The 13,425-nt window shown below is 38.8% G+C and overlaps 1 protein-coding gene across 20 annotated transcripts in view; it reads right to left on the bottom strand.

Moving 5' to 3' along the window:
• LRRFIP1 (LRR binding FLII interacting protein 1) overlaps positions 1 to 13,425 on the bottom strand; it is a 109,626-nt gene that overhangs the window by 12,359 nt on the left and 83,842 nt on the right. For 12 of the 20 annotated variants that reach the window (XM_080399818.1, XM_080399829.1, XM_080399832.1 and 9 more), the window contains 7 exons: positions 8,317 to 8,349; positions 7,350 to 7,475; positions 3,800 to 3,970; positions 2,759 to 2,851; positions 2,184 to 2,276; positions 924 to 1,016; positions 331 to 472 (listed from right to left, as the gene is read on the bottom strand). In XM_080399818.1, the coding sequence (XP_080255944.1) occupies positions 331 to 472; positions 924 to 1,016; positions 2,184 to 2,276; positions 2,759 to 2,851; positions 3,800 to 3,970; positions 7,350 to 7,475; positions 8,317 to 8,349 (751 nt within the window). Of the gene's footprint in view, positions 1 to 330; positions 473 to 923; positions 1,017 to 2,183; positions 2,277 to 2,758; positions 2,852 to 3,799; positions 3,971 to 6,138; positions 7,329 to 7,349; positions 7,476 to 8,316; positions 8,350 to 13,425 lie in introns of those variants that run through there. The other 8 variants (XM_080399831.1, XM_080399824.1, XM_080399826.1 and 5 more) reach the window with 4 other exon arrangements.

Raw genomic sequence — 13,425 nt, 5'->3', positions numbered from 1 at the left:
GCACAACAGTAGGATTATTCTGGGACAATTTTCAGATTCAGGGTTTAAATAGTAATCTCAATGATGGCTACTTATCTGTAATGGAATATTTGTATTTTCGTCCTTTGTTGCCTTGAATGGGAAATGAACCCTGCCTTTGCAGGAAACTGCACAACATACTTGAAGTGGTAATCGATATTAAGCAGAAAAATGCACAGGAAGTGATTCAACAAGTAGCATGCTGCGTGATGCGTTAATTGTCCCACTAAGAAACGCCCAAACTCCAAGCAAAGATGAATGAATGGATGGATGGACAGACAGGAAGACATGAAGGGACAATACAGCACTTACCTAGCGTCCCATCTCCTCCTGCCTTTAATGCCTGAGTTGTGCCTGGAACAGTCTTGGAAGAATCCAAGTGTCCTTCATTATCAGGAATGTCTGACGTCTCCCCGTTGGTGGCTATGTCAGAGTCTGGGATTATTCCATGTTTCTGTGGAGAAGCAAAAGCAATGCTTTAGAGCCTGCTGCTCAGAAAGGGGAGGATTGTTCAAGTGTTCTTGATATTCTGAATAAACAATTGCTTTAATTGCTCCATTAAACATGGCTGGAAGTCAGAAAAGAGCACAGAATATTACAGTTCTCAGTTTAGCCTTTACGATAGAAAGCATGTGATCCCAGGTTTTTTGTAAATGTAAATCTGCTGCATAAAGTGTCCCTCAGAGAAGCATCTCCCACAAAAGCAACTACTTAATACTATAGTCTATACTAAAAGCTCACAGTCAATATTAGAGGGAAGGACTTCATACTGAAAATCCCTGAAATAGCAACTTACAGGAAACATGGAATCGCTGCTAGTGAGCTAGATTTACGTTTTCTGCAAAAACACACAGGAGGAAAAGGTCAACAGTGGAATATAAGTTTATTTTATTCCTCTTGCATACCTTCAGTTGCTCCTTCAGCACAACCACTTCATCTCTAAGGTCATCCCGCTCACTCCTTATGGAATCAAAGAAATCTTTCTGCCTCTCTAACGCCTGAGTTCCCAACACAGACAGAGGGCGAGGAGATACGAAGAAAGGAAGGGAAACAAGTAAAGACCATGAAAAGCAAGTGTAAACAAGCATGAGTAGATTTAAGATATTCGCAGACTGATGGAATCAGCATGTATGAAAAAGGTAAAGTTTACAGGTTAAAGGACCAAGTTTACAAACACACAGATAAGCTTCAAATCCAAGAAATGCACAGCTTATTCAATAACCAGGAATTCCTGCTAAAGACATCCAGAGTCCAATCTTTCATTAGGGATCCTTCAAATGAGGATCCACTTTTCATTCTTCTCTGCTAGACAAGTTAATTCATGTCCTTATTACTTCAACACACACATTGAAAACCCAGTGCCATTCCCAAGTGTCAATAGAAGGGAATGAAAGTGGATTTTAATAGCCCTTTTATTCCATGGGCTACCACCATGGGTGCAGTAGATCTCAATTAATTTGCAAGCTGCCATTAAGTCATCTTTAGACTGGGATGTACCATGTGCAAATGCATATTTTGCTACTGAATCCCCCCCAATAGGTCTATGTAAGTACAAACGGAACAGAAACAGAAATTAGACAATTTTGAGTTGCAAGTTGCTGGACATCGTAAGCACGGGCAAGTTACCAGATTTCTTTCTCTTATATTCAGAAAGTCTTTCAGTGCCCATGGTTAGAAAAGAAAGCCATGCTTTTCTTTAAGAGTGGGTTTCCATTTGGCTTTGATAGAGTGTGGGAAGGGATGAGAAGCAAGGGAGACATGGAGGCTTTCATCCCAATAGCCCATAAATAGCTCTGTTGCGTCTTCATCCCACTCCAGTTTCTGCTCAGTCTGCAGATTACATCTGAATAAGCGAAAATTCAGTGCTGATGGAATTGCGTTATAAATAGCACTTCCTTTCTCAATATGGCAAATAGAAATTATGCACCACAGCAAATAAATTACCCTAGGTTTTGAAATCAGACCAGCTGCTAAATTCTTCTTGGATTTTATGATACTGGCCAAAGACAAAATTTGCTATTTGCTAGTTCACGGGTAATTTAGTAAGACAGCCACACCAAGCAAGGTCACTGAGGAGGATTTTATTCATGAGGTTTTGCAAAAGCGGGATCAGCTGGAGAATGACAGTGCCACTCTGAATGCATTTCAGAAGCTGACAGTCCTACCCCTATTTTTTTGTCTTTCCACTCTATTGTCTCCTGAAGATCAGAAATTTCCCTGACATAGCTCTGCTGTTTCTGTTGCAGCTGTTGGATTTCCTGAGAGACGGGAGCAAAACAAGAAGACAGAAAGCAGGTAACAGATTAACAAAGAAGGTCAAGATTGCAGTGATGCCAAAGAATGAAAAAAGTCAGGTGCTAAAGAGTATCTGCATGCACAGGTTCACAGTTTCTGACATCTCAGCTAAGCCTATGCTCCTGAAAATAATCTTACTGTCCATGAAATGACTTAAAACAAGTTAGACCATTCCAGCAGTTTCCCCTGCATCTCCACAAACAGCTGTTCAAAACACAGCTTGTATCATCTTACGGACAAGGCAAAACAGTCCAACTTCAGATAATACTTACGAAAGTATTATTTCCATTAGCCAGCTCTGAACCTGTTCAGCCTGACATACTAAGATTTCTTCAGGTGAGATATTTGAGTAGGGAATAAAATTCTCCATGCTTCACCTTCTACACTCCTACTGCTAACCAGCAACACACCAATCAAAGAAGTCATAAAAAAAAAAGTTACTTACTGCAAGCATTTCTTCTCTTTGCTTCAAAGCCTCTTTGATTTCTGTGAACTGAAACTGCAATATGCTATGAGCATGCTTCTCCCTCTCAAATTCCTATGAATAATGAAATATTAATTACATTTTTATTGATCAAAAATAGAATCCCACAGGAAAAAAGAGAAAATAAGCCTAAACACAATGAAAATGTTTACTACAATGCAATTCTTGAATATTCCTCTAATCACAGTCCCACAAGAGTACATTTTTTATCTTATTTGTCCTTTTTTCAAGAAAGTATTATTCCATGAAATATAGAAATGACAGACATAGTTTAGCCAGTTTCATAAGCTAGGCAGCAGGCTGGCCATCAATAGCTCTTACACTTAAGTCCTACAGACTTCAGAGATGAATGGATGGGAATTTAACCCAATCTTTCTACACAGCTGTGTCCTAAAAGTTACCTAGACATTGTGGACTCTAAAAAATCAAAAAACCAAAATAACCCCCCACACTATCTTCTAGGAACTATGTGTTTTGAAGTGCACTAGGTCAAATGCCCCAAGCTAAAATGCCAGTTCTGAACAGCTAACATAAGCCACAGCTTTATTATTTAACACCAACTCACTGTCAGATGCTGCACGTAAAACTTAACAACACTCAACCACATAGCTGCCTTAACTATATAAACTGCACAACTCAGAGGGCTTTGGAAGAGACTCTCTAAAAATGCTCCAGAAGTCACTATGAACAAATCTTTTGTATTTATTTTAAAAATGGAATATAAAAGGACATGTGATAATATCAATGTAGCTTTACTATATAAAACATTTCTTCACTTCTTCAGCAATTGCTTTATAACACAGGAACTTAGGGATGATTCCCATATTTACGATCACAAAACACACGATGTGCTGCTATTCCACTTGCTTTAACAATAACTAAAACAGTTTAAATAAAACTTATTTAAAATCTTGAATAGTAATTAAGTTGTCTCCTCCCAAAGGTCTCTGCTCCCCCCCCAACACCCCTCTGTTAAATAACATGCCATAGGTATATACATACTTTACTTTTTTCTTCATATTGCCGCCTGGATTCTGCCAGCTGTTCTTCTAACTCTAAGAGTGCATCCTTCAGGGTATCTACTTGGTACATGAAATTTGTTTTTTCATTGTCTAGTTGAGCATTTGACACCATAGCCTTTTTATACTTCTCTTCAACTTCGGCTAGAGAGTCCTGCAAAGAATAAGCAGCCACAGAGTCATTTATAAAGGACACTTTGCCAGTCAAGACCTTCAACAAGAAAATTAAATACTAAACCACAAGAATGTTAATTACTCCTATGGAAACCAACGCCAATCATGTGCTAGAGAGGCTTACCCACTTTCTCAAGGTGAGGATGGCCTCCCCTCTGTTCCCACCAGACTTCTGTCTACAAGCAAGGAACCTTACCTCAGGATGGATAAAATGTTTCCTGTTCTCTGCTGCTTCAGCTTCTGCCTTCTCAGGGTTTTCTTCCTTCCTCCTCCCCCCGCCCCTGCATACTGGCAGCTCAAAGCAGCTGCTCGAGATGACAAATTGGAATTTATTTTTTTTTAAAGGTAAACTGGCCTTGATATAAGATCATTTTAGATGCCTTAGGCCTGAAATTAACGCATTTCACAGAAATTTCAGGGATCCCTGCAGTGTGAGAACCAGTAAATACACTGACTCAGGAATTAGAATTTGCTGTGAAAAAGCTGCAGCTTTTGTGACCTGATGCATCATTTTTCATTAGGTTTCCTATCTCACAACCCTTCTTCACAAATTTACTCTGTAAGATACAATACCCAGTGTCTTGAAAACCCCTCCTATCAACTTGACCTGAATATAAGATACGGAGATATTTATAAAAACAAATGATGGTAAAATAAAGATCAAGATGATTTTCCATATCGTGTGGTCAAATTTTGCACTATTTTAATACAGAAATAAAAGTGTTACATAAACAGTGCCAATACACAAACAAGGAGGACACTCACATCAACATTTTAGTTTAGAGGTCAAGCAACTTCTCTTGGAACTTAAGTAATTCTAATAATTCCATCTAAAAGCAGAGGTGAGTTTCATATACTTCCTTTAACACGGGTGACAGTTATGAGAAAATTAAGTCTGAATCAGTTTAGTTCACATTTCTATTAACAAATAAGATAATTTGTCTTTAAGGACATGAATTTGTACAGTTCCAAACACAAACTGTGTTTTGGTGCATTTTCCAGCCCAAGGATGAGAAACACCAAGCACAGGAAAGCCACCAGGATTTGGAAACGGCCGTATAATCCAGCCTCAGAAATTTGCTGAAAAGGAAGTATATGCAAGTTAGAAGTTAAGGCAGTTGCTGCACCACTCCTCCAGCATGCTGTTGTGTTGCCTTGGCATCAAGCGATGCAGCCTAGGTACAAATCACCACAAAAGGCAGCCTAACAGACATGAACTGAAAAGCGCCCTGCAAGTTTTATGTAGTGTGATTATTTTGCTGCACCTGCTACACAGTGATCAGTGGAAAAAACAGATTTTACAGGAAAAGGGCCAAACTCCTCTTTTTCCATTGACAACTCAAGATGGCAGCATCTTCACCTGTCACAGCACCGAGCAGATGACACAGTCTGCAATTAATGCTGATAAACGCTGCATTACACACTTGGATTTCTACACACATATTTGTAAGACTGCCTTTTCCAAAAAACGCAGCTGATGTTGCTGCTCACTTATGAAGCGGTGGTACACAGATGCACAAGTTAGTTGTTGCACCAAAACCCCTTTACAGCTTCACGGAAGTAGTAAGCACTCCTTTAGTGCCAACTGAGATAGAAGAGTGTGCATTCTTCACGTAACAAGCTTTGTTATATTGAGGGGTTTTTTTACAATAATTGTTTAAGGGTGTCTTCTGTGATCTAAATATGAAAACAGAATGACAGTTGCCACCTCACATGCACAACTTTTGAAAGGCATGCTAGACCTTATCAAAACAAAAACATACAAGCTTTTAAACTCCGATTTTTTATAGCACTGCAGGACATGACTTCTAGTTCATCTTCCAATAATTGGGAAGTTTCCTGGATTAGGAAACTATTAAAAAAACCCAATAATTTCAATTTGCTAACAAAATTATCACCTTCTCAAAACAATAAAAATGGCATGCAACAAATAGTAATCAGCAGCCTTTCAGTTAACATTTGGAAGCATTTCTCACCACAATCAGTCCAGGTCATAACAGATAATTTTCCAGTTAATGAGATGCTTTTCACACAATTTACAACCCCTCCCAGAAGCACAGCATGCAAGGTCAGTTCTAGGTCCCACACTGACTCTCAATGTTTAGCTAGTGTTAATGATCACATTCCCAGTCTGCAGTAAACCAGTACCTTCATTTCTTTCAGTCCCTGCATGTATTTGCCTTCTACATCCTGAATCTGGTCCTTTAACTCATAGATATCCTGAGAGAAACGGCGAGAAACATGAATGATGCCACTGAAACTAAGGGGCAGAAGTGCAGCTGAGAGGGAACAGCAAGTATGCAAAATTCTCATTTAAGTATTTCTACCACACAGATTAAGGGGTCTGATCCTAACCTGAAGCCTTGCCAGACATTGACATTTCTTGCTTAGAAGTTTATGCTAATTCTGCTCTTCTTGACTGGAAAACATGAAATCTTCAATGTTAAGGACAACACGCAGACCCAGCTTCAAAGCCTCCAACAATTACCTACTCCAGCCATACAGCCCTTCTCAACCCCTTTCACTGATTATCACCCTCTTTGAGGAATTCTGGTATTAAGGGTGAGGGCTGCCAAAGCAAGCCCGAAACATCTGTACTAGAGATACAGGAAAGACTATGAAAACTGTATGTCACACAAAATTTAATTGTAAGCCCTATTTCACACTGTCTCTTCTCTTTTGTCCTTGGTCACCAGCAAATGGCTCTCTCTCAGCTGTTTCACAATGCTGAAACTGGAACAGACCTGCTTGTATCTGAAGTCCTAATACAAATTCCAGGTGTTTTAACCGGCTGCCATTTCAGAAGAGTTGCAAGTCACATGCATGAAAGTTAACCAAATTGAGATTCCCCATTTAAAATAGTCTTCAGGATGGAGCATTTAAAAACAGATTACAAAAACAATTTAGCTGTGGACTACTCAGAATAGCACCTGATATGAACACTGGATCACATAGTTATAGGCTATTCAAATGTGTCTAACTCCACGGAATCATGAATTAGATTACAAAATACAGCCCCCTCCTCAAATTAGCATCCAGTAAGTGCAGTGTTTCTTGCATTATTTCAGTCCTATCAGTGTGCTATATTGAGTCCACTTCCTATTTCATTACATTAGGATAAGATGTGTCTGTTATTATCAGCCTGTTCTGCTATCACACGCTGTAGGACTTTACCCAAATAATCCCGTGATACACACTAGCTTCCAGCAGCATCTCTCTAATAAAGCTATTCACTTGCCATTTACAGCATACGATTCATTTTGTCAGAACTAGCAGGAGTGGGAGACAAGCCAGTTTCTTTTTTGGAAAGAAGTCTAAAGGATATTTAATAATTTATGCTAGTCTGAAGTATTTCTCACCTTTATTTCTCTAATAGATGCTTCTGTATCAGCTGAGATGGATGTATCTCCACTGCCTCTTCGTGAAGAAGTCCCACCCAGAGAAGCTAAGGTAGCTGCTGATAAACTTGAGACAGTACGCGCTCCCTACAATTACACACAGTCAAAAATGGTTATAACTTTTTTTTTCTAGATACATTGTTTTTTTGTATGTTTTTCGAGGGGTGGGGGGTGCGTGATTTTTTTTTTTTATTTGAGGGGAAGGTTGTTTTTTGGTTTTGGTTTTGTTTTTTTTTTTAATTACACACATTACACTAGCACTTGCACTTCTAAAGATTCTATTAAAATGTAGCTGTCTACCAAGAAAAATCAAAAGATCAAGATTTAACAAGGGAAACTAATGAGTAAAGGCAGATCAGATGTATTTAAGCACTATTGTAAGAGGAGTTTGCACGACTCAGCTTCTAATAATTAATGCTTAATTAGACAAAATCTTTCTTTGGGGGCCAGTATCATCTTGCCAGATATTTTCAAAACTTGTAATAATACATTTTTTAGATGCTTTTGCCTACCTCTCAAGCTCCTCTCCTTTCATGGACATGTAGCTACTCTGCAGCAGTAGCCACATGAACTGTTTTACTGTACTGAGGGTTTGCATTAAGCCAACTTCTCACTACTGCAGTATCTTTTTTTATCATTTTTTTTTTGCATAATACCATAACTACAATTAATAAACAAACACAGTATTCATGTGGCTTAGCCTAAAGTAATTTCAGCCAACTGCTGTTGACGGTCAACTACTTAACATCTGAATGACCAGAGGTTGAAAAGTTTGTCCTCAAAAACGCAGCAGTAGTAGAAGGCTCCTACAATTCAAATCCACAATGGATTTTATAGAAGATTTCTGTACGTTTACTGCGAGTTCTATCTACGAAAAAGAACGTGAAGAAAGAACTACTGCGAGAATAATTCTTAAGATCCTTCTTACCTTCTCAAAGTCTTTTTCTGGCCTTTCCTCAATCTGTAAAACAAACATTTAGAGGGAATCATTAATATAATCAATAAAGGACAAAAGACGGCAGTAAGATATCACAAAGGGAATTCTTAAACCTGCAAAAAACTTCTCATTAGCAATTTCTAGCCCCTCAAAAACAGCCAGCTTGCTCAGAACAGCAGTGTCCTGGCTGTTCTCTCAGGGCGCAAGGCTGGATAATTCACCCCAAATGTCTAAGCAGTAGGTAATTAAGTAGAATATACGTATTGATAAAAAACAATTTGGTCTATTAAGTAAGACAGAGGAATACTTTTTTCCCCCTGGTATTCTACATCACAGTGTTTCAAACATGAAGATGGCAAGCATTCTATGAGTTAACAGTGCAAGAATACAGAGACTTACACAGGCATGAACTCAAAGCCACAGATATCTTTCCCTGGACATAAAGCCAGCTGCAGGCAACTGCTGTGCTGACATATGCAGCTACCCTTGTTTACTTTAGAACAATTTAAAAACATGCCTCAAATGAACCCCAAATAGCAATTTACTTAAGTAGAGAGGTTAAGTTTTTTTAACTGAAAGATCAAGAGATTTCCAGACCAAGTCAGCTTCTTGAAATTACATTTTTTATGGCTCTTAATTTAAAAGAAAGGGCTACCTCTGAAGCCTGCTAGTACATTCCCCCCTGTTTCCAAAAGCAAGGTACCAAGTTAGACTTGAAGGTCTGTACTGTGTCTGCACCACTCCCAAAAGAACAGGGGAAAAAAAAATAAAGAGAAAAAAAATAAAAAAAATCTAAAGCTTAAATCTTCTGGTTAGTATTCTCTCCTTGCGACAAATGGTGACTGTGACTTCAAGCAAAGATCCAAGTAAGGCTGAGACTACAAAAACCCTTAAGACAAATATCGGGGACCAGTTCAAAGTCTAAATAAACAGCTCTTTTATTGTTTCAGTAGTTAACTGGAATTTACTGATTCAGAAGAGAGATCCTGCACTAAAACTAGTCTAGAAGAAACAAAACAGCGCCAAAGTAGCATTTAGGAGTACAGAAAATTACCATGGATACAGACAGCTTAAATACTTAAAAGGAAATTACCGGGCAAAACCCACAAACAACCTGAGCAGATTTCTTTCTCCTTGATGGGAACCATCTCTTCAACTTTTTCCTGCTCTGAAACCAAATACACAAGTTCCCAAAAGCAAAAATTTAAAATCAAGTGTTTTGTCATTATTCATTTTGCTGTTGAGATCGGGGGGGTAAGGAAGTATGTTTCACCACAGATTCTTTTTATAAGTACCTCCATCTAAAATGGAACTAAGTGTAAAAAGGACTGAATGAAACAAAAAGTTCAACAGAACTCAGAAGTCCAGATGTCAACCTCTTCTGGAAACATTCAGCACCACGGTCAAGATGGTTTCCCAAAAGACTTCTGGAAAATTAACAGCTTCCCCAGATAAAGAGACAAGAGACAAAGGGAACAGTGTTTTTGAATTGGATGGAAAAGAAAAAAAAAGAAAAGTAAAAAATCAAGAGAGAACTGATTCTGGGGAAGACACAGGACAGTTGAGGTTGAGTTGGTGAGCTTCACTGAGACATTGAAAACATACTCAAAAACTACATCTCTTTCCAACCAGTTCACATTTGGCACAGGCTTTTTTTTTTTTTTTTTTTTTTTTTTCTTTGAATCACACAGAGTAATATGTGTTATTTTTCATATTACCCATGGTACCCTATTAAAAAAAAATAATCCCAGGACTGAAAGGTACCTACTACGAATCAGCTTTTTACATGACAACTCATCTTATATCGTAAATTCCCTATGAGTAGCATTAAGAAAATATAAAACTTAGGCTTTAAAGTAAAATAAGCCAGACTTAAAGCACTAGACAAACTTTGCAAGGACACTGAATATACAAAGTACTTAGGGGGGGACAGGATGGATGTCTCTGACTTTGGATGCAATAAGAGAGAAGGTCACTAATGAAGGCAGAGAATCAGTTCAGACCCAATAAACAAGACGGAGTGACTTTTGCAAACAGCTTATTATTTTCATGCCAGACAACTCCAAGTGGTGGATTTGGCAGCCTCCTAGTCTGACCAAACACTGTGTTGTGGCAGTGTAAATATTGGCATGTTACCACAGATTAGTGTATACACACACATGCACAAATCTACATCCAGAAATTGACATACATCCTTTTGTGAAGTCTACCTTATGGGTTTCAGGGCACATCTCAAAATATTATTTTCCTTAAGCCATTTGCAGAATGTCCTCTATTTTCTGAAAAAATGTGCAATCTCAGCTTTTAGTAAGATAAAGAAGGAAGCAAATATTGAGATTGTTTTAATGATGCACATATGTCAAATAAAAGCTTCCATTTACAAAGGGTAAATTGCTGAAGACAACGTGGTGACACACACATACGGCGGACGTTTTTACTCCAAGCACTCATAACCACACCTGTGAAGCTTGCAACACATTTATTGCAAAACAGTCTTTAATAATTCTCTACATCAGTGTCACCTTTAGTAATTAAAGCTATTAAGTGACTTCTAAACTTGAAGTGGTTAAAAAACCCACAACAACAAAACACCAAACCAAAAAACCCTTAGGAAATTCATTTTCCCTAGCGATGCTCTCATACATACATCCGTCTGGTGCTGTGAATGGAATACTCAGGGCACTTTCTCTTCAGACACAATAATTACCACTACCAATTTCTTCAACTATTAACATTTTAAAATTTAATCTGTTTTGAGAAAAGCCAGTTCCTCATTCTAACATAGCATCCTTTCATTACAAAGATGCTTCCTGCTCCACAACACTTTTCTATGCAAAAAGTCAGTCTGAAAGAAGCAGCATTTAATTTTATGGTAACATGGCAGCGATACACCAAAAGCTGTAAAGACCGCCTTGCAGAAAGACAGAAGTCTATTTTAGATTAGTATTTTACACAGTTTTCAGTCCACTCGTATTCACAGTATCACTCCTTTAAAAAAAAATAATGAATTGTGCTCTCCCCAACAGCAGTCAGCCACCAGAGGGAACTCCAGGTTTCCAGCCTTCACCTGGTCCCTGACAAGCCCTTTGGCATTCGATCCAGTACGAAATCAAACAAAGAAAGCTCAGGAAAGATATTTATATGTATTTGAAGTTGCGCAAAAATCTTGCCCAAAAGACTCACCTTCCATATTATCAGTCAATAAAGAATACTGTAACGATTAAACGGACTGAAAACAACCTCTCCACCTACACACTACCATAGTCAGCAAATCCCTTCACACAAATACAGCGGCTTTGGGACTTTTCCACATACAAATATGAAGGACTAACAGAATTCCTGCTAGAAGAGGGGATCAATAAAGCAATTCATAGACCTTTAATTTATAGAACATTATACCATTTTTCTTTTCCACAAGGGTATGGGTCTGTCTCTAATCACAAATTACCTTCCTCTTCACCAACAGTATGGGCAATTTGTACTTTAGTGCATAAAAAAGCAGGAAAAGGAAGTAATTTTCCAAGGAACTCCAGCATGCACAACTTTTTTTTTTTGGCAAGAGGAATAGGTTGCTCTCTGCGAAAAAAGTACAATGGGATCAGAGTTCAGCCTCTTCTGATAGTGATTTCGGAATAAGTCCAGAGCCATGTTACAAAAATGTCAGCAATATCAGGGGCTTACCACAGCTGGAAACTTAACAAGAGCAAAATCACCCTACGAGTCTATATATGGATATATTGCCTATTTTTCATAGATAATAAAAACATTTCAGCATAATGCTTGAAAAAGCATTTCTCTCTACTCTGCAGTCAGCTAGCAGGTTAACCCTTGAAGCTCTTTACCACCGGTGAGTGTACTGGCCAAAAGAGAGCCCCCTCAGCACTATCACAGTGCATCCAACGAGATGACTCCCAAACTGAACCTACTGAAAAGAACAGACAGCCTGGGACAGTTAAGCATTATGCTCCAGCTGCAAGTAAAGAGATCTTTAAATTAATGGAAGAATCAAGACTAAAGCACAATTTCAGTTTCCAGCCTCCTAAAGAAGGCTAGAGAAGAAAGGAAATCTGAAACACTTGCTGTTCGATAGCGCCACGTCCTGTGCTCATGTACGAGAACAGTAACTTCAGCATGTTCAGTACGTGGCTCTCACTGCTCTGCTCCATCGAAGATCTCATACTTAGATCAACTTTCTCATAAAAGCAAGGGTCCTTTTTTTTTCAGTGACAAATCAAATTAAGATAATTTCCTGCTCTTAAAGTAGTACAGCACAGTTTGAAATGGAATTACAGCCCATACCAAAATAAAATTCTCGCAGTAGGTAGTGCTGAATGCAGGATGGTGCCTATATTAAAACTAGAATTAAAAAAAAAGAAGTATTGCAGTCAGTATAACCCCTCCTACAATCCCCATCTTACCAGTCTGATCAGCTGGGCTGGGGCAGGCGGTAACACAGAGTTCCTTCGTGTTTTTCCAGTGAGAGCCACCTTAACACTAGCAATTAGCAATCAAGCCTTTAAAAGTCAGCAGGAGAAAACCACTGCTGAAATTTGTCAGGTCTAAAGTAGATTTGTCAGAAGTATCCTCACTCAGGAATGAGTGTTACGCCAAACGTCATTGCTTAAACAAACTTATCACTCTCTGAAATGCAAGTTAGCACTGCAGCTAATCCTCACTCTGGAGGGGCCGAAAACACACCCAGACTGCCAGTGGCTGGGCCAGGATACAAGCCTGCCATAAATCCTTTAAGTGTAGAGGAGAGAAGGCAAAACCTGAGCATGCTGATAACCGCTCCCATGAAAGTTCCATCTGTTACTGTCTTCATTTTATTACTGGTGAGAACATGATAAGCTTCTTCAAATGAAAAAAGCTATTTACAACTGTGCCTTAACGTACAACCTGAGGACTGCACACTTGCCAAGTGGCACTTGCATTTTCAGTCTTGCACTTTGTATGATCACGCTGCTGTCTCTACCAGCCCGTCTGGATGGGCTACAGGCCAACTGCTTGTGCTTGCCGTTAAGAGTCAGCAGAGAGAGAGTTAATATGAGAGATCATCTTCTCAGGGTAGCAAAACATGTCCTCTCCTATTATTTTGCC

The sequence above is a fragment of the Falco punctatus genome (assembly GCF_963210335.1).
Source record: "Falco punctatus genome assembly, chromosome: 8".
Lineage (NCBI taxonomy): Eukaryota > Metazoa > Chordata > Aves > Falconiformes > Falconidae > Falco > Falco punctatus.
This window is presented reverse-complemented; position numbering and strand designations above follow the sequence as displayed.